This window comes from Protopterus annectens, chromosome 4.part0 (assembly GCF_019279795.1).
Source record: "Protopterus annectens isolate FY-2018-M chromosome 4.part0, PAN1.0, whole genome shotgun sequence".
Classification (NCBI taxonomy): Eukaryota; Metazoa; Chordata; order Ceratodontiformes; family Protopteridae; genus Protopterus; species Protopterus annectens.
Window position 1 is genome coordinate 628,369,489 of NC_056733.1, and position 25,586 is coordinate 628,395,074.

At 42.0% G+C, this 25,586-nt stretch overlaps 1 protein-coding gene across 2 annotated transcripts in view; it reads left to right on the forward strand.

Annotated features, from left to right (window-relative positions):
* BICDL1 (BICD family like cargo adaptor 1) overlaps positions 1-25,586 on the forward strand; it is a 1,161,255-nt gene that overhangs the window by 1,045,533 nt on the left and 90,136 nt on the right. For both annotated transcript variants that reach the window (XM_044068582.1, XM_044068583.1), the window contains one exon: positions 722-852. In XM_044068582.1, the coding sequence (XP_043924517.1) occupies positions 722-852 (131 nt within the window). The remainder of the gene's footprint in view (positions 1-721; positions 853-25,586) is intronic.

Sequence of the window (25,586 nt, forward strand, 5' to 3'; positions counted from 1 at the left end):
GGCCTGTTTGTAAGAGTTACATGTAAGACAATCAGTTATGCATGCATGTGCAAGAGTTTATATCTGTATAAAAGATATATTTAGGGGCCCTAAAACAGGTAGTCATATGGAGGGGTACACTTTGGGGGGGGGGTATTTGATATTCAGTTATATCCAAAGAGATATTTACACTTCTGGAGATCTTTAAAATGAGGGGTTCACAAGCCATGGATCCTTTTGCATGGAGTTTAGCCTAAGACTATTCCAACATGCACTGACATTTAAGGGTTGCACCCAGGGGCTTTCAAGTACTGCTGTTTAGGTAGCTACATTTAAGGGTTTATCAAACATGTACCCCAGAGTTGGGATTACCCTATGAGATTTCAGATATGTATCTCTGTACAGGGGGTTGTGCCCAAAGATACGCAGACATGTATGTCTATGCCGGGATTACATATAGGACCTTTCAGATATGTACCCCTCTATGGGAACATATAGTTTGGATCTCTCAAATATTTATCCTTTTCTGAGGTGTTACGTCTATGGCCCCCAGGCATATGTATCCTTTTGTAAGAGTTTGCATACAGAAACCATTAGACAGCCAGCTCTCTTTAAGAAGTTATACTTATGGGGCCATCAGACTTCACTAGACAGGGAATTATAACTATGGTAGACTTCATTTGCCAGCAGCTAGTCGGAAGGGAAAAATTAACTCTTTGTACATTCTTCTTTCTTTTTGCAGATGACATTGTTAAAAGTTGAAATCAATGCACTACAAGAGGAAAAGGAACACCTAAGGGCACTATCAGAAGGCAAGGAACTAAATGAACAGCTGCAAAGAGCCCTCAGAGACCGAGATGAAGCCATCGCCAAGTAAGTGAAACTCTTTACTATTTCTATTTATTTAACTTAGAGCAGTCATAGTGATTAGGTATAAAGTATCATAGCAATGTTTTAGATTCTTAAATTGGCATATATTTCTCATTTTAAAAAATCATGTATTTGTTTACTGGTGGTGCACTGCATCATCACTGGCCTTTTTTAGCCATGAGAATAAATGTAATATATTTAATTTTAGAGTAGCCAGTCAAACAGCATTTATTTCAGAGGTGGGAGGAAACCACAATGCCCAGAGAAAACCCACTCATACATGGAGGGAGCATGTAAACCCCTCCCATACTGTGACTAAAGATAAGGATTGAATCCCAGCCTCTGGAGCTGTGAAGCAGAAATCCTTGACATGCAATAATAAGGTAATGTGCTTTTTGTGGAATTTACTGCTGGAATAGTCCTTTCTGTAATGTTACCAGTAAAAGCAATCTAGCCCATATTTTATATGGGAAATTTAATGCGGTGCCTTCACATACATGCCTGTGTTTACTTGCAAAAGATTAATGCAAAGTCAGCATTTGCAAAATGTATGTTTAAGGTGGTGCCTGCCGCTGCACAGTGAGAATGATTTGTTGTGGTGTTTACATTTGCAAACACAGACCTTGTGTTCACAAAGGGGAGATTTACTGTGATAGGTTCATAGGTAATTGATAGGCTAATGACCCTAAAGGGCCTTTTTAAGCTTATGCCTGCTTCCCAACTGTTTTAGACAGGGTTTGATACCATAGGTTTGTATGGGGAGTTTACATAGCTTGGGTATGAGTGGTCATGCATTTGCAAGCTGTCTCTTTCTAATAGAGACATAGGCGCCAGACCAAGGGTAAATGTTCAAATTATACTTGAACAAGTGCAGGCAAGAACTCTGTTTCACATAGTTGGGAAGCCTCTTCCAGAGAAGCGGTAATCTCTGAGACTCATACCTGTCCCTCCAACATGTGTTATTTATGTTACCCAGTCCAGGGATTTAACCGTGTCTGTGTTTCTGATGCTATTTGTTTTGTGGACATGTAGTAGGTCCATCAGAGCTGGATCAGAGGATGCTTTGTAGGCCAGGCGTACATCACCTCTCAGCAGTCATTAGGAGACCAAATATATTGATAGGGCTTTGAGGCAGTCCATGTATGACATGTTTTCTATACCACGCATTTGTTTTTTGTGAGGAATCTTTATTGCATATATCAAAGGGAGCATTGTAATGCCAAGTTATACTTGAACACGTACAAGCAAAAATTCTGCTTCACATAGCTGGGAATTCTCTTCCAGAGACCCTAAAGGCATAGATCACTTCTCAGCAGTCATTAGGAGTATGACATGTTTTGTGCACAATATATTCTTTTTGTGAGGAACCTTTATTGCATATATTGAAGGGGGCATTGTAATCAATTCTTATTCTAATGAGGGCCGAGTAAAACAGAACAATGACATCTTTGACCTTAGATGCCATACCTTTGCTTATAAGTTATGCAATATAGAATGGTTTCCTTACTACAGTAGACATATTATATTCAAAGGCCAAATCACTGTCCACATGCATTTTCAAATCCCTAACCACAGGGTCTATTCTCTCAGGAGACTATTGGTAGTAATTACCCTGGGTGGCAGTCTTACTGAAGGTTACTAATATACATTTCTTGACATTGAATTTTAGGCTGTGACTCTGGCACCAGTTGTTAGATTGTGTCAGGCCCTCTTTGTCTTCATTAACAAACATGAATTGTGTGTTTACAGAAGGGAGAATTACTGTGGTTCCCACCTCAACAAACATCGACTCTGAGGAGTAGTCACAAAGAAACATAATGCAACTTTGCTGTGATAAATAGGGCATCCAAGACAGCATGATGTGGCCAAATGAGGATTAGGTATGCTTAAGTACTCATATAGTGAGGACATAGCAGGAATAGTGCTACACAGTAAAGTCTTGCAGTTGCAAAAAAAAAAAAAGAAAGAAAAAACAATCACTGCTCAACAGAGCGAACCAATGCCATACATGGTCATGAAACATAAGAACATCAGGTTGTGTGCCTGATGCTATGCTTATCCTTGTGATACCCATGCCCTGGCCCAGCAATCAAGGAGCCTCAATCCTCACCACTAACACCAGTGAGGGGCGTCTCATATAGGAGGAAAGGATAACAAATACACACAGTAAAGTGCAATTTCCCTTAAGAGCACACAGAGATCACAGTCAGTTCGGGTCTGGTCGCTCCCTTGCTCTCCAGGTCCCCAATAAGACTTCCCACTGGCACAGTTATAGGGTCCAGATCTCAGTCTAGTTGGCAAGCTAAAACCTCCAGCACCCTCGTTGTCTAACCAGTGCTTCATGTCCCTGCCCGAGTAGCACACACACACACACACACACACACACACACACACACACACACACACACACACACACACACACACACACACACTTTGAGAAGAGTTTATATAACCACACAGACACTCCTGGGGAAGGCTGGCACAGGTTCTCCAGCTGTGCCCCTTTTCCCCAGACTATTTGGTAGTACCACTTGCCACCACCCACTAATATTTATCAGCTACTCAAAGGCCCTTAAAAGGGTGTCCAATTATTACTGTGCAATATTATTATCCAATTGGTAGTATAGCCCAGGGCTAAAGCTATTAGAGTGGCTTTGTACAATTTCACCAAAGGCATGCAAGTACTCTTAAGAGCTTAAATTATCTCTACACAAAGCAGCCACAGCTGAAAGGTTTAAACATATCTAATAATAAATAATAAAAACACAAGACAATGCTTTCTACTACACAGTGGTAGTCAAGAGTTCAGAGATCACAGAGAAATACTTAAAATAATTCAGTAGTACAGTTCTGACATCGCAGTAAAACACTTAGTCTAATCTTTCTAGTTTCTAGCTATTTCTAAGAGAAAACACAAGTCTAAGATAAACTTACTTATAGAGCAAGACAGTGCTGTGAGTTGGATGGTCAAGACAAAAATGCTTAATAATCTCTAATTCTCTCTGTTTTTAAAATCACATTCCTGGTTCCCATTACATCATTCTTCACACTTCCCTAGATTCCCAGGCTAACAGAAACTACATTTACATTCTTGACATCTCCTTTTGTTATCTTGCAGCTGGTCAGGAAGGATAGCAATAAAAATATATTTGCATGTTTAAATCTAGCAATTTAACTCTTGGTTAAAACAATAGAAAGAATGCCTTCATCTAAACAGGCTAGAGCCTACTTTAGATCAAAGGGTCACAACATGCTTTACTTGGTCAGCTTTCTGCCAGCAGAGTGTATTGTTGTTACATTAATATTTACAGATGACAGAATTATCTCCAATATTTTATCTGGTTAGGCTGGCAGCCTTCACAATCCTCACATGCATTAAACTGATATGAGACTGTTGCATGGGCACAGCTGTGAGCATATACAGAAGCTAGTTAGCAAGGGAGAAGCAAACAGAGGATGCATAGAAGGACAGTAGGATAGGAAGAATGAAATGTGGGTGGGGGAAGTATGTTTTTTTTGTGGGACAGATGTACTTTATTTTCATAAGAAAAATAGAGGAGTAAGATAGCACTGGAAAGTGTGAAAGAAAAGTGGTTATAGGGATTGCACCAAGGGTAAACACTCTAATATAAAACACACAAACTAGCAGGAGATGTAATGGCACATGGAGGCAACAACAGAGAGGCACTGATTGAGGATGCAGAACTGGTGGTGGGGAGGATTGGACAATAAATAGGAGATGGAATATGGCACACAAAGATGCTGAACACTACATCTGGTATGGGAGGGCATTGAGAATGACTTGCTAATCCAGCCTAGAGGGCAAACCACCCAGAAGTCAGTCACCTCTGTTGCTGACTGTGACATAGGGAGATACTGCCAGCACACCTGTCTGGAATTATGTAAATAATTATATGTCATTTGTGAATATCAACATGATCTATATAAGATGTTTGTGTTACAAATGTATTAGAACTGTATGTCGTGTATATCAAACTGGTCTGTACAGATGTGTATTAAAAAAGGTATTTTGTAAAGTACTGAGATTAAAGATGTATCCACAGTGTGCCCTGCTGGGAGAGAACAACAATTTGCATACACTTTTGTAACTGTTTACATGTATATATTTGAAACTGGAATACAGGAAGTTAACTTCAGTCCAGCAAAACTTCAGAAAAGTAACTGAAATTGAATTACTTTATGGCAGCTAGAGACAGAATGTCTGTACTAGGGAGTTTTCTGTATTGTCTTTAAAGTGAACTAATTAGTAGTTTTGAAAACATGAAGGAGGCAATTGTTTTATGACTTCCAGCATCTGCCAAAGATCTTAGGTCTATGTATTTTCACAGGTAGATGCTAAATAGCTAAATACTTCTAGCTTCCAGCAGTGGGGGTTTCATCTGCGATAGTCAGATGACAAGAAATGATGCCATTCTGCAAGCTATCCCAGCAGTAATATTTGAGATATTAATTTAAGAAGTCTCTGAGAGTGAAACACAGCATTCTGTAGTCTGTTTTGGACCTGACATCAACTAGAAATGAGTTGGTTCCACCGGCCCGAGGCTCCCTATATCCCACAATGCTAGGCGAGAGTTACCTTAGGCAAAAGGGACGGTTAGTTTAAAAGGAAACAACCGAAAGTGATATTTGAGGAGCCTGGCTACGGTTGCAAAAGATCGCAGCAAGGCTTGTCCGCAATGTGATTGACTTTCCGGGGATGTCTGTTGCTATCAAAGAGAAGAAAAAAGAAAATGCCACAGTCTGAGTGCTTCTCGACACAGGGTATGATCTTTATGTGCAAGTGGCATTCGTTTGGTTGCCATGCCCTCTAAATTTGCGCCTTGTAGGTAATAGTGCGACAAAGGCGACAAAACAGACTTTTCGCATTTATTGAAATACCCAGTTTTTGACAAACGCCAAAAAGTAATCTCTGGCCATCAGAAGGAGATGCTTGCCAGGCTTCTGGGCACAGTGACAATTCCCCGACTGCCTGCTTCCCGATTGCTGGTTCTCTGGACCCCCCCCCCCTAGGGCGGCTTATTCCATTTATTCCCACTCTGCCTCTCTGCCTGGAAAACGCTCTGTGCGTCAGGCGAAAGTGCCTTTGGGGTAAGGCCTAGAAGGAGTCGAAAAATGGACCGGCAGGATGATCCATCAAAAGGGAGTTTGAAAAAAGGCGTCTTTGAAGTTTCCGCAAAAGTTGCATAGCCAGGCTCCAGGCGTACGACAAACCTACCCCCCCCTCTTCCTGCGGTTGCTCGCTCCATCTGAAACCCGCAGCTGTGGTCTCTTCAACATTTCACTCGCTTCCTGATCAAGTCCCTTTGAAGACAGTGAAATAAATCCCCAAAGGGGCGAGGTCCCCACTCCGAGGAGCTAAGGACCCCTCGCACCGAGATGATGGCTCCGGGGCCGCGATGTCGGCCGAACTCACCAGCGCCGAGGCACCGAGAGAGGGAGAGGACAACCTCGGCTCGCGCGGCTCGGGAAGCCACAGAACTGTGGACTGAGTCTTATCGGCTCCAGCGCCGAGCCGATAAAGGCAAGTGTTGAACAACTCTCGGTCGTCTCGGAAGCCGCCGGGGAAGACCTCGATGCTCTTAGAGGCTTCCTGGAATCAACTTGTTTTTCTCTCCTGCAGGACCCCTGGGCTGAAAGCCAGCACAGCACACAGGGAGTCACCTGCAGCAAAGAGCAGACACAGACACAAGAGTGGGTGCGAGCTGTCGATCCATTCACCACATCTGCCTTGCTCTTAAATAAGTTAACTAGGGTATAGTAATGGTCTTAGATTCAGTCAGGAATATAGTGAAGCTAGTTTAGATATTTTTCTTTATTTATTTAAGACTGTCCTGTAATGTTGTTTTAAATATTTCCTGTGATGTTGAACTATGATGTCACTGTAAAAAAATATATATATATATATATATATATATATTTATATTTATAGTATTGTCTTGTTCATTTATTATTTATTATTAAATATATTTAAACATTTCATTTTGGCTAGATCTGTGTAAGGATATTTAAGTTCTGAGAGTACTTGTTTATTTATTTGGTGATACTGTGTAGGCCACTCTTAATAGCCTTGTTCTTGGTCAAACTGCCAGTTGTATTGATAGTAACATTACACAGTAAAATTGGACACCTTTTGTTAAGGCAACAAGCAGTGTGATGGGACAACAACCTGTCCTCACTGCTACCCATTAATACCGGAGTCCCACAAGGGTCCAGTCTAGGACCCCTTCTCTTCTCCATTTTCACTAATAATCTCCACAGAATCTGCCAAGATGCAACTGCTATACAATACAAAATACCAAAAAGACCAAACTCTTGCTTTTCAAACCAAACAAATCCACCACAATGCCCAACTGCTTTAAAATTGTGTCCAGAGATGGACTATCATCTCTCCAGACACTCATACTAAACTGCTAGGAGTGACCATTGACGATCTACATATAAATCAAACCATAAAAAACATCCACAAAAAACTGGGCAGTCTTTACAAAAATAAAGCATTTCTAACTCAACCCACCAAAATAACCACAGCTCAAACTCACCTCCTTTGCACACTACTCTATGCCGCACCTATCTTCACCAACCTACCCAAAATTGAAATTGCCAAGCTCAATGTCTGTTGCATACAAATAGCCAAATTTGCCACCAGTGCTCGTTACCAAGCCCACCACTGTCACTCACTAAAGCAACTTAACTGGCTTGAGTTCCCTAATCTCCTATCATCCCATCAACTTTTTTGCCCATAAACTCCTAGTACTTCCAGACAAAACCCAGCACTGTCCAACCTGCTAAAACTACAAATCAATCTCAGACATCTTCGCTCTAGTGACAAAAGACTAAGCAAAATAACCAAAAGCAATAGCACAGCAGGTGACTCCCTCTTCCATAACCACACAGGCAAAATTTGGAACTCCTTACCTTCTTCCATTACCTCAACGACTCAAAGGTTACATTCAAAAAGCGACTCAAAGAACACCTAAAACTCTCATGGATATGCTCCTGCTCCCCTCCTGGCTGACCTCCCTCACTCACCTCCCTCCCCACTCCTTGCTTCCTGTCACTTCCTCCCATTATTAGGAATAGTAACTCCTACCTATGGTGTTTTCTCCTCCTAATATCTACCCAGAATGTCCACAAATATTCACATTCCATCTCAGAATTCTATTAGTAGTCACTCACTGAACCCTATCATCTCACTTAACCTCCCCTTGCTTAGGTGTGTCTCACAACATGTGATAACTGGAAATAATGTACTTTCTATGAACTTTGATTTTATTTATTTTATTACTTCATGACTATATAACCTTTTTTAAATCTTGTGTTTACTAATGTTATTTGCATGCAATGTTGTTTGATGTATGAAGCTTTTCTCCCCAGGCCTCTGCTGAAAATGGACATATATCCAGTCGGACGCTCCCAGTCAACAAATGTAAAATAAATAAATAAATTAAATAAATAAGGACCTTAAAGTAGGTGATAAGGAGTTGGCTGGTGGCAGTTTAACTACCTTGTAGTCTGGGCAAAAGGGGGCATATCTGGCAAACCTGTGCCAGCCTTTTCCAGGTGTGTGTGCATAAATCAAACCTCAAAGAGTGTGTGTGTGTGTCAGCTACATGGGCAGGGACATAAAGCACTGGTTGTACAGAGAGGGTGCTGGAGCTCTTGGCTTGGCCACTCAGCTGAGATCTCAACTCTATAGCTGTGCCACTGGGGAGTCTTATTGGGGATCTGGAGAAAGAGGGAGAAACCAGCCCCAGACTGAGGTGCCTGTGTGCTCTTAAGGGAAGTTGCACTTGATAAAGAGAGCTGCATCTGGAAATACTGTGTATGTGTGTGTACCTTGTCATCCTCTCAGTGCATGTCCCCAACTGTTGACAGTGGTGAACATTGAGGCTCCTTGATAACTATTTCAGTGGTGGGTCATCACATTTATTGGTGGCAGTGGTGGGATCACTGCAGCATATACTGGGATTCAGTGTTGTGGATATTGAATTCCTGTAGCCTGTAAAGAGTGGTCACTAAAGAAGGTGTTTGTACTCTCAAGCAGCCACACAGTAGACATTCAGAGTTTCATATCACAATAGTTTTATTTATTTTTTGTTAGCTTAGTTAGTCAGGGAGAGCAAGCAAGGTTGTCAGCTGATGAGTATGGCAAGGTGACAAGGAGCCAGTTGGCTGAGATGTGCCAAGCCAAAGGACTGGTGCATGCCAGCCTGACTAAAGCAGAAATTACTGCAGTCTTAGTCACAGCTGCATCACAGACCAGCAACCAGGAGGACAACCAGACTGTCCTTGGGGATGTACAACTCTCAGAAAATAGACAGTTCAACCTTTCCACAGAGGACTTACATCTGGAGTTAAAAGAGACTTGAACTGTGGGCCAAACGGTTGGAAAAAGAATCAGCAGAGAGACTGAGATGTCTGGAAGCCAAAGAAAATGAGAGGCAGAGGCAACATGAAAAGGAGATGCTGACTGTTTGCCAGGGTCATGGAGGTAATGGGAAAGGGAGTAACCGAACCCCAAAAGCAATAAAGGTCAGTAAATTTCTTCCACAATTTACATAGAGTGATAATTATGATAGTTTTATTCATATGTTTGAAGTGGTATTTAAACAGTATAATGTTGACCAAGGGCTCTGTGTATGGTTCCTGACCCCCTTACTCCATGGTAAAGCTGTAACTGCTATTTCTAAATTCTGATATTGATTGCTTAAATTATAATACTGTTAAAAATTGTTTATTAACGTGTCTTTAGTTAACACCTGAAGCTTATAGAAAAAAAGTTTTGTGAACATAGACGCAAGGCAGATGAACGTGTGTGTGAATATATTGCTGAGTTAAGCACTTACTTTCATAGATGGGTGAGTTGGTGTCACATCATCACTTTTGAAGGGCTGGTGGACCTTTTGGTGAGGGAACAAGCCCTTAGCACTTTGCCTGAGGACATGAGAATCTGGTTAGCAGATAGAGAATGTAATACAGCAGAGGAGTTGGGGAAAAAGGGAGACCTATACCTAACAAGCAGGGCATCACTGCACGGTGCTGCTCATGGGTCTAAGGGAACCCAGGTGGGCAGCCTAGACCGTCTCCACAGAGTCCGCCAGTAACAGGGGAAGCCACTAATTCAGGTACAAGGCCAAGATCAAAGGTTAAATATTTTAAATGTAACCAGTGGGACCATGTAGAATATAGAAGTCCACAGAGACAATGTGAGGAACAAAAGGTGGGAGAGCCAGTAAGGGGGACTGACAGAATGCCAGCAGTAAGTTGTATGGAGACAACAAGGGTATCAGACTATCACAAGAGGTTATATCCTATCTTAGATGGAAAACAGGTCACTGCTAAGGGAGACACAGCCTCTGACCTAACCATTATGAAGCTTGCAATGGTTGAAGAGGAGCACTACTTGCTTGAGCACTCCACTCCAGTCAGAGCTTTCCGAGGGACCTCATTCCAAATACCTTTGGCTAGGGTTTACCTTGACTGGGAGGGTGGAAAAGGAAGCAAGTAAGTAGGTGTGCTTGAGGATATCCCTGCAGATGTCCTGACAGGGAATGATTTTGATAATGCAGTACCTTGTGTGCATGCAGTTACACACAGTCAGGCTTGGAGACAGGCATGCGAGTCTTGTTGCCTGGGGGGGGGGTCCCCAGACAGACAGACCTCACACTTGAAGCCAGGACTAGTGAGGTGGTTACTTCGGAGAGGGAGCTACCCTGTAGCAGTGAGACTGAAAGTGAGCCAGAGCTGCTTGTGGTTACTGATGTTCCCTTTGACAGACTGACTGCAAACGTAGAGGTGAGTAGTAGTACCCATGCTGACAGTGAGTCACCACTGTCAGAGGATATCAGACATTCTGTGGAAGAGGAGCTGGGAAGGGTTATGAAGAGAGAGTTGAGACAGGCTCAGCTCTCAGACCCTACATTACAAGGCCTGAGGGAGGTAGCCAGGGAGGTACCTGATTGTTAAGAAAAAGGGGAATTTGTATACTGGGACAAAGGGTTACTGTGTACAGAGTGGATCCCTGAGGGAGGGCTAGCGGGTGAGAGAATGCAGCAATTGGTAGTGCCCACAGACTACCATCTGGCACTTCTAGCCATAGCCCATGGCATTCTCTTTGCAGGTCATATGGGTATAAAGCATACCAGGAGATGTATTATGGAGAACTTTTATTGGCTTGGGATTTCCAGGAATGTAACAGGATACTGCAGGACCTGAGAGCATTGCCAAAAGGTAGGCAAGGCAGGAGACATGATCAAAGCTCATTTGATGCCTTTGCCTGTGATTGAGGAGCCATTTCAGAGGATAGCTATGGATATTGTGGGGCCTCTGAGTACCCCAAGTTATACAGGGAAATAGTATATCCTAGTGGTAGATTATGCTACCAGATACCCTAAGGTGATAGCCCTGTCCTCCATTGAGGCTGAAAAGGTGGCAAATGCTTTGTTAGAGATTTTCAGCAGGGTAGGTCTCCCAAAAGAAATACTGACTGACTGAGGTGCCAATTTCATGTCAGACCTGTTGGCTTGTTTGTGGAAGCACAGCACCTAAAGATCACCCCTACCATTCCCAGACTAATGGTCTGGTGGAGAGGTTAAACTGTACACCAAAGACCATGCTACAGGCATTTGCAGGCCAGTTTAAGAGAGAGTGGGACAAATATTTGCTCCATCTATTGTTTGCTTATAGAAAGGTGCCCCAGGAATCCACAGGTTTTTCACCTTTTAAGTTGCTGCATGGGCATAGGGTGAGGGGACCTCTAGGTTTGATTCGGGATGAGTGGGAGGGTGAGTGTGAATCCCACAAGGAGTCTGTTGTGGCATTGTCCTAAACCTCAGGACAAGGCTCAGGGAACTCATGGGCTTGGTCCAGGAGAACCTGGCAGAAGCCCAACAGCAGAATAAGGTCTGGTATGATGGGAATGCTCAAGCTAGAGAGTCTTCTATGGGGAACCAGGTTATGGTTCTCATTCCTATCAGACGCAACAAGCTGCAGGCAGCTTGGGAGGGAAACTTCAAAGTGGTAAGGAAGGTCAGTGCTGTTAACTACATGGTAGAACTGCAAGGCAGGGGCACAAATTCTACCATGCTAATACCATGAAACCTTACCATAATAGGGAGGCCCTGGTGCTAAGTATTTGTAGTAGAAGGCAGGAGGAGTCTGAGGGGGGATATATGGCTAGAGGGAGCCAGCCAGCAATATCCCAAGTAACTGTGGTGGAACCTAGGGCTGCAGGCTCATGATATGACACTGCAACACTGTAATGGGGTCGACAATGCAAAGGCAGTTGGAATCTAAAGACAGGGTATGGAGTAATGTATTTCCAGATAGGCTCATCCCTGTCAAGCAGTGCTTCTCAAGGACCACTTGAAAAACTAGCTTGAGTCTTCGAGGGGGGAAGAAGTGTGACATAGGGAGATACTGCCAGCACAGCTGTCTGGAATTTTGTAAATAATTATATGCCATTTGTGAATATTAACATGATTTATATAAGATGCTTTTGTTACAAATGCATTAGAACTGTAAATCATCTGTATATCAAACTGGTATGTATAGACGTGTGTTAAAAAAGGTATTTTGTAAAGTACTGAGCTTAAAGATGTATCCATGGTTTGCCCTGCTAGAAGAGAACAGAAACGGACATACACTATTGTAACTGTTTAAATATATATATATATATATATATATATATATATATTTTTTTTTTTTTTTTTTTTTTTTTTTAACAGTGGAAACTGGAATACAGGAGGTTAACTTCAGCCCAGCAAAACTAAAGCAAAATAGTTGAAATTAAATTACTTTATGGCAGCTAGAAACAGAATGTCTGTACTAGGGAGTTTTCTGTATTGTCTTTAAAGCAATCTAATTACTAGTTATGAAAACATGAAGGAAAGCAATTGTTTTATGACTTCCAGCATCTGCCAAAGATCTGAGGTTTATGTATTTTCACAGGTAGAGGCTAAATACTGCTAGCTTCTAGCAGTGGGTGTTTCACCTAGGATAGAGTCAGATGACAAGAAATTATGTCATTCTGCAAGTATCCCAACAGTAATATTTGAGATTTTAATTTAAAGAAGTCTCTGAGAGTGAGACACAGCTTTCTATATTCTGTCTTGGACCAGACAACAACAACTAGAAGATCCATTCACCACATCTGCCTTGCTCTTAAGTAAGTTAACTAGGGTATAGTAATTCTCTTGGATTCAGTCAGGAATATAGTGAAGCTTAGTTTAGATATTTTTCTTTATTTATTTGAGAAGGTCCTGCAATATATATATATATATATATATATATATATATATATATATATATATATATATATATATATATATATATATATATATATATATATATATATATATATATATGTGTGTATTTATTATTAAATATATTTAAACATTTCATTGTGGCTGATCTGTGTAAAGATATTTAAGTTCTGAGAGTACTTGCATATTTATTTGGTGACACTATTTAGGCCACTCCTAATAGCCTTGCTATTGGTCAAACTACCATTTGTATTCATAGTAACATTACACAGTAAGATTGGACACCCTTTGTTAAAGGCCTTAAAGTAACTAATAAGGAGTTGGATGGTGGCAGTGATAACTACCCTATAGTCTGGGCAAAAAGGGGTATATCTGGTAAACCTGTGCCAGCCTTTCCCTGGTGTGTGTGTGTTTATAAATCAAACCTCAAAGAGTGTGTGTGTCAGCTACTTGGGCAGAGACATGAAGCACTGGTTGGACAGAGATGGTGCTGGAGGTTTTGGCTTGGCCACTCAGCTGAGATCTCAACAATATAGCTGTGCTAGTGGGGAGTCTTATTGGGGATATGGAGAAAGAGGGAGAAACCAGCCCTGGATTAACTGTGGACTCTGTGTGCTCATCTGGAAATACTGTGTGTGTACCTTGTCCTCTCAGTGTATGTCCCCACTGTTGTCACTGTTGAGAATTGAGGCGCCTTGATTTCTGGTCCATTGGTAGGTCGTCATACTGACATTACAAATGAACTTCATCTCTGGTAACTGACTGATCAGGGCTGGCTGACTATGCAATTCTGTCAACCACAAGAGGAGGTTCTGCAGGGTGTCATTGCAAATATTAAGCCACCAGTCCACCTTGGCCTATACCAGCTACCAGACCTCATGCCTGGTGAGCCAGAATGAGGATCCCATGTCGCCCTGTGGAGATGGAGGAACAGTGGCCAACAGTGAGCCCCAGGTTGCCTTTCACAACATGCAGAGAGGCAGGCACAGGGACTGCTGGGGATACAGTACTTGGCAAAGTAGCCATAGTATTGTGTTGTGGTCATCTCCTTACTTCTTCCTGCTCCATGGCTGATCTCACAGAAAAAGAAAATAAATTGAGAAAAACAAAACATTAAAGTAGCATAATGAAATAGAGGGCAAAACAATGTATAAATACAATGGCCAGCATGATATGGTGCAGTTTGTTAAAATAGGACCTGGAGAGAGAGACAACAGTTAGCAAAGCAATGTAAAGCACTGGCAATGGAACTCGCTATTATTCCATGGAGGATAGTACAGATGACACCAAGCAGGTATAACTGTAACACTGTGGAGTTATAGTACAGAAATTGGAGTAGAAAGCATTCTACAAAGTCAGTGAGCAACTAAGCTCTTGTTAAATATTAAAATAAAGTGCACAGTGCAGTGACAAAAAGGTTAAACACAGTTTATTAAAATGGAAAAAGAAAATTGCATATTTGCAGTGATAAACAGGTTAAACTTAGTTGTATACAGTAATACTAGCAGTGCAGTACACTTACCCTGCCACCTGGAGCCTGGTCTGTCTCCTCTGGCAGACAGTCTTGTTCCCTGCAGTTTCATACAATGCTTCAAAACAGAGAACAACACTGAATGATCATAGCACACCTGTGACACTGATGGCATGTATATTTAAGGCTTTTCAGCTTCCTTGCTGTAGTGTGAAGACTCTCTCTCCCTCTCCCTAATCTCTTCTTCCAATTGGTGGTGCTGCAACAAGTCTCTATATTTATGCTGGCACAGCTGTCAGAATGAATGATGCCAGTGGCATCACTCAGTGCCACAACAGTTTCTTGCCTAGCACCCACTTTGTACAAGGGATCTTTGTAATGCACCATCCCTGTGCTGCATGTGCACCAGATTTACTCTCTGCTACATCACATGCGAACTGTACCAAAATCTGATCATGCTGAAGTCATGTTCACTTGCCAAATCAAGCCCAGGAGTGAAAATGAGAGCTGAGCCACATTGCAACACAAACAGCAAAAAAGGAACAGACCTTGTGTAAATGTAGTCAGCACCAAAAACAAAACAAAAATCCAAAGAAGCTGGACTAACGATGTAGGAAAGCAAATAAATTTAATAGTAAAAGGATTACTTATTACACAATGCACAAAGCTTTTGGGTACAAAACCCTTCCTCGGTGTGATCTAAACACAGATTACATCAGTCGATTCTTATTTAAAAATCAAAGACACAGCCAGACAGTCAAAGTTACTTATCAGTTAAGCATTGTGAAATTCTTAAAGCTAAACTAACAAATTCATTCATAAAAACTTTGATCTGATGTTGTTAATCTCCTTTCATTCCATACTGATGGGTATCTGTTCCGTCCTTGGAACCGAGTCAGCTGTTATAACAAGCTCGTGCCGCCAAAAAACACTCAACCTAAGCTTACTCATAGTGCCCTTCTCTCTCTATCACCTCAGATCTCATTTGTTGCGTATAATATCAGGACGAGTCAGGCCAGCTCTCAAAGTAAGTGACTTAAAATTTATATTTCTTTAGAAATTATTTTTCTTCACCTTTGTGAATTTCTGTTTTATTAGCAGTTTAGAGTTTGATACCCATTGCTTCCTGTTTGAGTTCTTTTTTTCTGATTCTTTACCATGTTTCTGGTATTCTTCGTACCACTGTTGGTACAGGCCTTCCTTACCTCTGTGGTAATCTTTAATACCATTGCTGGTATACCCCCATCTTTTTACCTGCTGGGTACTTCTTTTTTTACAATTGTTGGTAACCAAAAATAAAATCTGTCCTTCTTTCTCTTGACTGTGTGTGTGTGTGTGTGTGTGTGTGTGTGTGTGTGTGTGTGTGTGTGTGTGTGTGTGTGTGTCAGTGATTGTTTTTGTATATTGTTATTTGACAAGGTTTTTCCTTATTATTATGCTGATATAAAAGGGAACACACTTTAAGCAATGTGATCAGTGTAATAGGAAAATGCTGAATTCTGACAGACATTTGTCCTGTGTTTATTGTCTCGTGGTACAGCATCTAAAAGTTCAACCCCCATGCGACTTATGTAAGGGCTTTAATGCCCGTACCTTGACAGAAAGGAAAAATAAATAGATTCTCAAAGGTCTCCTAAAAACTCCTTTCTCAGAGGCTGTATCTGAGATGGAGGGCTCAACCCCTCCTAAAAAGGAACATAAAAAGAGGAGTCAGTCTGTACCTTCCTCTCCACATGCCAATGACTCTAAATCTGCTAACTCTCCCACGGAACCGAAAACAAAAGTTCCTAAATTGACTCCTGTAATCTCGGCATCAGAGTCTCAAACCCCTTTTATGGTACTGTCCTTGGCACCAGGACATCAAACATCTACTGTGGTACCGTCCTCGGCACCAGTGCCTCAAATACCTACTATGGTGCTGCTCATGATTACAGAACCACCCACAGCTTCTGTTTCTGCTATAGTACCGACACCCCTCTCGGCACCAAAAGTAGTCTCCCCAATTCAGGTCACTACCCACCTCCTACATAACTTGCTGGTCCTTTGACCATGGTGCCAAAGGGTGAAATATTACCCCGGAACTAATACCCCCCTTTGTCAGACCTCTTTTTTTTTTGGCAACAGTGCAGTCCTTTCATAGAATGCTCTGAGTCTCTGTCGAGGATGTCAACCTGCTCCTCCAGGAGCCTTTTGGAATTCTACGCAGTGAGACTAGTGGATCAGCTCCTGGCAATCAGAGGAATTCCAACTCCTCCTAAAGCCTCCCTCCCACCTGCAGCTGAGGAATTTTCTCCACAGACTCCAACATATCTTCCTCCTTCAACCTTCTTGGAGGTATCAGAGCACTCGACACCAACACCCATCCCATACCAGCTTCTTCGGTTCCAGTGGTAGACCTTACCATGGCTTCGGAGTCTACCCTATGGTCCTCAACTCACTCAGAGCAAAGCCATCCTCAGGATCATGACTGGTCTGTAGGCACCATGATCCCTAGTATGACACCTATTTTTTTTCTACAACATTGTCTACTAAGGTTCCAGTTGTCTTGGCACCACCAAGTCCACTCGTGGCTCCTTCCCTGGGGGTGGGCTTGTCAAAGTGAGGTGTGACCCTGGTCCCGAGGTTGTCTTTCTCGGTTCCGGGCTGCCATCCCTCTTTGGGCAGGCCTGCTTTCCAGGTGGTAGAGAGGGCAATTGCCACTGCAGGCTCACAGCTGGTTCCTTCGGTGCCGGAGTGCCACATATATATGTCCTCTGAGCCGCAGCTGACACAGTCCATTTCTCTTGGACATCGAGTAGGGGAACCTCAAGATACCCTTCAACAAGGTACCCACTCTTCTGAGTTCTCTTCAGATGCTCCTGCTCAGGCAGTACCCCATAACAGATCATGCAAGAGGAAGCACGTGGATTCCCCCGAAGAATCCCTTACCAAAGATACAGACTATGATGAGGGGGAAGGGTCCCGATTGTTGCCCCCTGAGGATGTCTCCTTTGGAGATATACTGGAAATTTTAAAGCAGTGAGGAGACGGGAAGCCCGCCAACCCTTTCTCTGAGAAGTCTGTATTCTTGCAGGCTTTCCATGCTCGACCCTCTACTTCCTGGGTGACCCCACCTGCAGATGACCTAGTTTAGCTCATTGTGCAGCATGGTTGGAGGAATCCTGACACCGTTGAGCCTATTCTCTGGAGGCCAAACAAAATTCTGTCTCTGCCAGAAGGCAACCCACACTGGTCCAAAGGCTTATCAGTAGACGCTATGGTGGTGGCAGTGGCCACTAGGTAAGAGCTCACCGAAGATAGCCTTACTGTCCATCCTCCAAACAGGGAGTCTCAGCCGATGGACAGGTTAGGGAAGCGGGTATATTCTTCATTGACCTTTGCTATTCAGTGCTTTAATTACTTGGGACATTTTACCCGTCTCCAGAGAGACCTAATCTCAGAACTCTCGGAAACCCTAGCAGGAGCAGTTTCTGATGAGGTACATGACAAAGTTGCCTCACAGCTTGTCACCCTGGAATCAATATCTAATCCTGCCATGTGGTTGATTTCTCATACTACCGAAGGGGCGGTTAGAGCTGTGAGTGCAGGCATTGTCATGAGACGTCATGCCTGGATGTGCCTATGTGATTTTGCAGACCCCTTTAAGTCTTCCTTTATCAATGCTCCTGTGGAAGCCTCTTTTCTTTTTCGCCCAAAGGTAAAAGACACATTAGCCAGGTGTGAAAAGGAAGGAAAGACCCTGTCTGCCATGTGCGTGCGTTTTTCCACCCCCAGTGGTCCTACACTAGGACTCAGAGGAGTGGAAAGATGTGGTACAAGAAATCCTAGGGTCCTTTCCATGACACACATGATGACTTTTCCCCCAGAGTAGAGGGGGAAACTCATCTGGAAGATGCTCCTCCATAGGCAGAGGGGATCCACGTAATCAGGGAGCTGCTCGACTGCTTACCTCTGGAAGCAGCCAGGGAACGGTTTTCTCTGCATCACCTTGCCTGGCAATCCATAATCACACATTCTTGGGTGCAGACAATAATTACCAGGTGTTAACACATTCCTTTCAGTCATTACCCAAGGCCGCTAAGGCATATTCCTAATAACTCACCCAGTCAATGGGAAACGGCAGCTCAAGAAATTCAAAAGCTGCTTCTAAAAAGAGTCATCCAAACAGTCCAACCAGACCAGATAGAATCCAGATTTTACTCAAGGTTCTTTTTAGTGCCAAAAAAGACAGGGGACTGTAGGCCAATCTTGGACCACAGCATCCTAAACATATTTGTCAGACAGAAAAAATTCCAGAAGGTAACGGTTCTGTCTGTCCTCCCATTTCTAGAGAAAGACAATTGGATGTGCTCAGTAGATCTTCAGGATGCGTTTTATCACATAAAAATGGACAAACACTCCAGGAGATTCCTCTGCTTCCAGCTGGGAGCCAATCACTACCAATTCCAAGCGCTGCCCTTTGGTCTCTCTACGGCCCCCAGAGTGTTCACCAAATGCATGGCAGTGATAGCAGCTCACGTGAGACTGCAAGGATTCTGGGTGTTTCCATATTTGGATGATTGGCTTCTTACCGTCCCTACCAAGCCTCTATGGGTTACAGCCTTACATTGCACCCTAAAGCTAGTGAAATCCTTAGGGATCTCAATATTTATTTATTTTTTATTTATTGTCATTTGTTAATAGGATTAGTCCAACTGAACCAGGGCCCATTTTTTAGTGGAGACCTGAGGAGAAAAGCTCCAGATATAAGTAATATCACAGAAGTATCACAAACATATCACAAGAATATGAGCAAAAGGAGAAAACCAGCACACAACAAATTTGACAACAAAATAATAAAATCAAGCAGCTTTATTTTCAGATTCACAGCAGCTTATTCAGTAAGCGCTTTCATCATCAAGACTTCCTCAGACTGAATAAAATTACTTAGGAATAATTCCCTTTTATATAAAACTCATCACTCATTAGTGAAAACAATTAAACAATTACCTTAAAGGACAACTCACTTTAAAACATCAAAATGTTCATGACCTTCCACAATAAGTCAGATTTACAAACCATTATTATACTAATGTTTAAGTTTTTCTTTTTTAGATATGTCTTAAAAAATTCTTTCTCATTTAATCCACAAGAATAGTTATATTTACAATGCTATAGTTTCAAATAGCTATACATAGAAGAACTGGAATCACTTTTATATAATTTTGTTCAAGATACAGAAAAGTCAGGTACATAACATCAAATAACTTCAATATGCCAAAGTATATACAGGTAACAGCTAGAAACTCCATGTTTAGAGGTATTTACGAAGACAAGGGAGTGGGTAAAGGAAGTAGTAGAAAAAAATAAGATACATGCTTAGAGTGAGGAAGGAGAAATTAGGAAGAGTGCAGTATAATATCAGGTAGGTGTTTGACATGGACAGAACCAGGTGTTTAGTAGATATTTTTAAGCTTGTGTTTAAATTGGGCTTTATGGGGGATACTTCTTATATTAAGGGATCTGCGGTGGTGGTGCTGCGGTAGCGTTGTTGCCTCACAGTAAGACATTGAGCTGTTCGATTCTCAGCTAGAGCGTCTTCTGTGTGAAGACATGTGTGAATGGGCGTACCTTCATAGAAGCTTTTGCATCAGGGCCGGCAACTCGGCACGTAAAAATCTACTGCCAATCATCAGCGGACCAGAGTTCCACTGTGGCGACCCCTAACCGGGAAAAGTCGAAAGACACAACTTCTTATATTAAGGGGAAGGGCATTCCAGGAATGGGTGACAGAGAATTTATAGAGGGACTTGCCTATATTTTTAGCAGGTTTGTAGATGTCTAAAAGATTTTTGTCAGATGTGCGAAGTTGACATCTGGGGTTATAGGGTGATATGATGTTAGAGATGGAGGGACAGGAAGTGGTGTTATAAAGTATAGTGTGTGTAATGTTAGGTTGTGGAAGACGAAGTTGTTTTTGAAATTCAGGCCATAATAAAGACTTAAGAGCAAGATAGTGGTAGGATTTATATGGTATACTGGAGGGGAATCTAGCTATTGTATGGTAGGTTTGTTTTAATTTAGAGAGGAGAGATGACTGAAGGTTTGTAAGGACTGGGGCTGCATACAGAAGACAAGGTAAGAGAAGAGACATAGCAAGAGAGTGTTTAGTGGAGGGAGAGAGTAGTTTATGATTATAGTACAGAAGTCCAAGTTTTTGATAATTTTTTTATGCACTGGTTGATGTGAATGTCAAATTTTAGTTCATCGTCAATAGTTACACCAAGTAACTTAGTAAATAGTTCAGGTGTGATGATAGTATTGTTAAGAGAGGTAATTGAAAAAGAGGGTTTAAGATGTACCATTGTTTTAGGTAGGAAAAGTAAAAGCTTAGTTTTTTTTAATTTAATATTAGTTGGTTTTCGGTTAGCCAGGTTTCAGCAGAGGTGAAGGTGACTTGGGTACAGACAGGGAGTTCTGGAAAGTTGTGGGTGGTGATAAGGGTTGAATCATCGGCATTTTGTAAGAGTATAGAGAGCTTGGTAGCAGAGTGTAGTCTGTAAAGATATTGAACAAGAGGGGACCCAATATAGAGCCTTGGGGAACACCTGTGTTGACAGATAGAAATGGTGAGGTGATAGAGTGTCAGCATATAGACTGCTGTCTGTTAGATAAGTAACTAGAGAACCAATTTATAGCAGTGGTAGAGAGATGGAGATCAGAAAGTTTAGATATCATTTTTATGTGAGAGACTGTATTGAAGGCCTTGGAGAGATCAAGGAATAGGAAGGAAACTAGGTGGTTATTGTCACGAGCTTCTGCTACAGTTTGGGTGAATGAGAGTAGTGCAGTAGATGTGCTGTGGTGGGGTCTAAATCCATGCTGGGTGGGAGTAAGAAGATTGTTGTCTAGCAAGTGTTTAAGTAGTTGGATGTAGACACATCTTTCAAGAATTTTGGAAAGTGGGGAGAGTATTGCAATGGAACGGTAATTGGATGGCTTGCTGGAGTTACCACCATTGTGGAGAGGGATTGTGAAGAAGGCTTTCCAAATGTCTGGGACAAGGGCTTCTGTAATAGAGCAATTTATAAGGATAGAGACTGGGTAAGCAATGGATTTGGCAGCAATCTTAAGGAAGTGTTGTTGTAATTTATTGACAGAGGGAGAGCAAGGTTTGAGTGTATTCAGTTGTGATTTAATGAAAGCAGTGGGGACTGATTGAAAGGAGAATGAAATGGTGGAAGAGGGATTGGGGGTATGGGTAAAGTAGAGGCAGTGGGACTTGTTTGAGTTGGCTTTTGAATTGTTTCTATGAAGTGTTTGTTTAAAGGTGCAGCAGCCTCAGTGGCAGTATTGAGAGGAAAAGGGTTCAGAGTTGGAGGTTTGCTAAGCTAGAGAATTTTGTTAACTGTAGACCAAAATTTTTTGGGGGGGTTGTATTGTGGGCTGCCTTGGTTGGAGTTAAAGAAAGTTTGTCTTTTATTACTAGTTTTCTACACAAGTTTCTTTGTACTGTTGGAGTAGGGGGGAGGAGTTCTATTTTTGATCCAAGTTTTCTAGGCAGCATCCCTCTGATGCATAATAGAGTGAGTCTGGTTAGTGAGCCAGGGGGCACAGTTAGATTTTACTCTTAATTTTTCTAGTTGGGCTTATGCAGTTCAGTACATCTAGGAATATTTTGTTGAAAGTTGTTACTGCATCATTAAGAGGGAGGTTATGGAGGAATGTCCAGTTGATGTTGGACATTGAATTTATTGGGGTCAAATAAAGTTAGATCACGGCATTCTCTGTAGTGGTGTTCTTTGGGAGAATGTTTGAAATTTCTATGAATATAAGTAGGAGAATGGTCACTAAGTGAGTTGGGAAGAATGCCAGGGCTATGATAGACACTGGGGTTGGAAGTGAGGATCCAATCAATTATAGAATCTATATTAAAGTTTTTATTGGTTCTGGTTGGGGAGGATATAAGTTGGTGGAATCCAGATAGGGTAAGGCTAAGAATTGGAGATGAGGAGGGGAGTGAAATCCAATCAGTGTTGATGTCACCAAGTATAATAGTTTCATATGGAATATGCTAGGTGAGCCAGGAGAGAAAGTTTTCAAGAATAGGGATGTTGTCACCTGGAGGGATATATATATATATATATATATATATATATATATATATATATATATATATAGATACAATGGCAAATTTTTGTGAGGGTTAAGTTGACAGTTTACAATCAGGATTTCTGCAGGAACGAAGCTGGGTATGGGAGTTGGGAGTGGAAAGAGAGTAAGTTGGTCATAGTAGAGAATGGCTACTCCTCCACCTCTCTTGTTTGTTCTATCAGCATGATAGATGTTATAACCAGGGAGTAGGATTTTGGAGTTGGAGATATGAGGTTTAAACCAGGTTTCTGACAGTGTAAGGAAGTTAGGTGAGTTTACATGGATCCAGGCATGTAATGCTGGAATTTTGTTAACAATGCTTTGGATATTTAGTGAAAAAATAGAGATTATGGTGGAGGTGAAGGAGATTGTGGGAGAGTGAGAGGATGAGGGGTAGGGGTGTTTGAGAGAAGTGGAGGAAGGAGAACTAGGCCCCGAGGTGGAGTGGATATCCCCATCCAGGAGTAGCGAATCAATGAAATCAAGCAAAGAGGAGAGTAGGTTAAGAGTAGTGGGCGTACTTTGTGATAAGATGGTGGAAAATATATATTAAGGTAATGTTTTATAGTAAAGAGGATGGAGGGAGAGATTGCAAATAGGTTTGGGGAGATGGGAAATGTGTGGGGGGGTTGATTAGTGAGTGGTAGCTGTGAAAGAGATGGAAAATGCAGAGATATATAGTAAGATGTAGAAAGTGATAGAAGGAGGAGGAAGGGGAGACTGAGGTAAAGGGGTGACATTATGAGGGGAGTAATTGGTTTTCACTTAAAGTGTTGTAGTGAATAGGTTATATTTGAGAAGAGAATCAGAGGAGAGAGAGTGGAGAGACTTTAAAAGAGCAGAAATAGGTGATATACAGAGAAAGGCTGTGGCAGAAGTGGTAAGGGGGATAGTACAATAAGTCAGAACTTTAGGAGAAGTAGAAGGAAGTAGAAAAGGAGGGGGAATGAAGGTGGTTGAGAGGAGGGAAGAGGTGGGTTGGAGGTGAGGGTCTAATAGGTGGGTAGGGGTGGTTGGCTAATTGGCAGTGGGGGAGGAGTGCTTAGAGTATAAATCAAATGAGTGTGGGGGTGGGTGGAAATGGGGGTAGGGTATAGGGAGTGGAGTGAGCCCGAGCATAGTGAGGGTGAACGGAGAGGGTTGACCTGGCTAGGAGAATCACAAAGAAAAAATAATCTTTGAGGTATGTCAGTGTGCAGTAAGTCAAAGAGACAGAAGTCTGGGTTAAAAAGGAACAAGCAGAGGTGTTTAGAGCTGGAGAAATGGGTAAAAGGTACCATGCACCTGTCCTGCCAAATGGCCATAGTTAAGGGTAGTTACTGCTTTTTCTAGGAAGGCAGCTGCTGCAAAGATACTACCTGGCTATGTTGGGTTTGTTAAAACATATCTAAGGTCTGCTGAAAAACAAGTGCGGTTAACAGGGCATGCACCAGTAGTACCAAAAAAACAGCTGAGGGAGTTTCAATAATGGTGAAAACAGGTTTTCCTAGTCAGTACCACAATCTAGTGGCAAACCAGAACCTTAAAACAAAGAGAAGAGCAATAAAAAAACTAACATAATAAGCAAATAAGCAGGCAAGAGATAGCAGCAGGGAAAGAGGCAGGCTTGGGGGGAGGGGTCAGCATGTGTGCAGACCTTTCCAATGCAAACAATTGAAAGGTAATAAACAGTACACTAGGTAAAAACACCTACATTATTTTACAATGAAGCTAGTGTACACTTCAAGTTCAGCACTGTCCAGAGGGTTAGGTTCTGCTGAGGGTGGTGAGAAGGGCAGTTTAGGATATGCAGAGGTGACTTTTCAGGCAGGGTGTAATGGTAAAGAGACAAAAGGAATGAAGAAACAAAATAAGTTAGAGAAAGTTCTGTGATTAGAGTAGCAGAGTCAGAAGGGGGAATAGGTCAACTAGAGTGAGTAAAGAAACTGGAAAAACAAAGGGAGATGAATGGGTGGAGAAAGAGGTGTAGAATAGGTAAAAGCAGCAAGGTAGTAGTGAGGAAACGAGTGCTCAGAAAAAAAAGGATATGGAGGGGGGAGATTAGATATAGAATGGGAGAGGAAAACAGTTCAAGGTAGGAGCTTAGAAGACACTGATAATACCACAACACATTAATTATGCAATACAGGGCAGTGCAGTGTTTAGGTGATTAGGCTAACAGTAATGGAGACAAGAGCATCCCAACATTAAAACAAAACTATCACCACTGACAGAGCTTGCTTTCAGCTATTGCACAATATGAGTGGCAGCACTTGTCTGTCCATGTCGGAGTAAGAACAACATCCAGTTTATAAGCTTACATCATCTAAACACTGTTTTAGATCCAGAATTCAACAAATAAAATATGCATTCTTATTATTAACATCAAGTTTAGAAGCTTAATTCAACCTATCAGTGACATTAGCACAGGAATCAACAAATAAGCAGATGCAGTCCTATTATTTACAGATTGACTCTAGCGTTTGCCTAGGTGGCCTGGTAATATTTAACCAGAGGCAATACAGGCTGGTAAAGTAACTGATTAACAACAAGACATCAGGCAGAGGTAAACTTAGAAAAAATGCAAGTTGGTTCATACTCAAAATCTGGACTTCATAGGGACAACTTTTGACACGCAGTCTTGCCTGGTGTCCCTTCCACTTCATAGGTTAGAAAGACTAATGGCTCAACTCCAGATGGTACTCTCTAAGAACAAGGTTTTAGCTTGGGCAATACTTCACCTATCAATGGCAGCATCGATTACTATAGTTCCCCTAGCAAGACTACACATGAGGCTCCTACAGTGGCTTTTACTAACACAGTGGTCTCACCCTTTTTAATTTCTCCAAGTCTTTTGGGTCTCTAATACC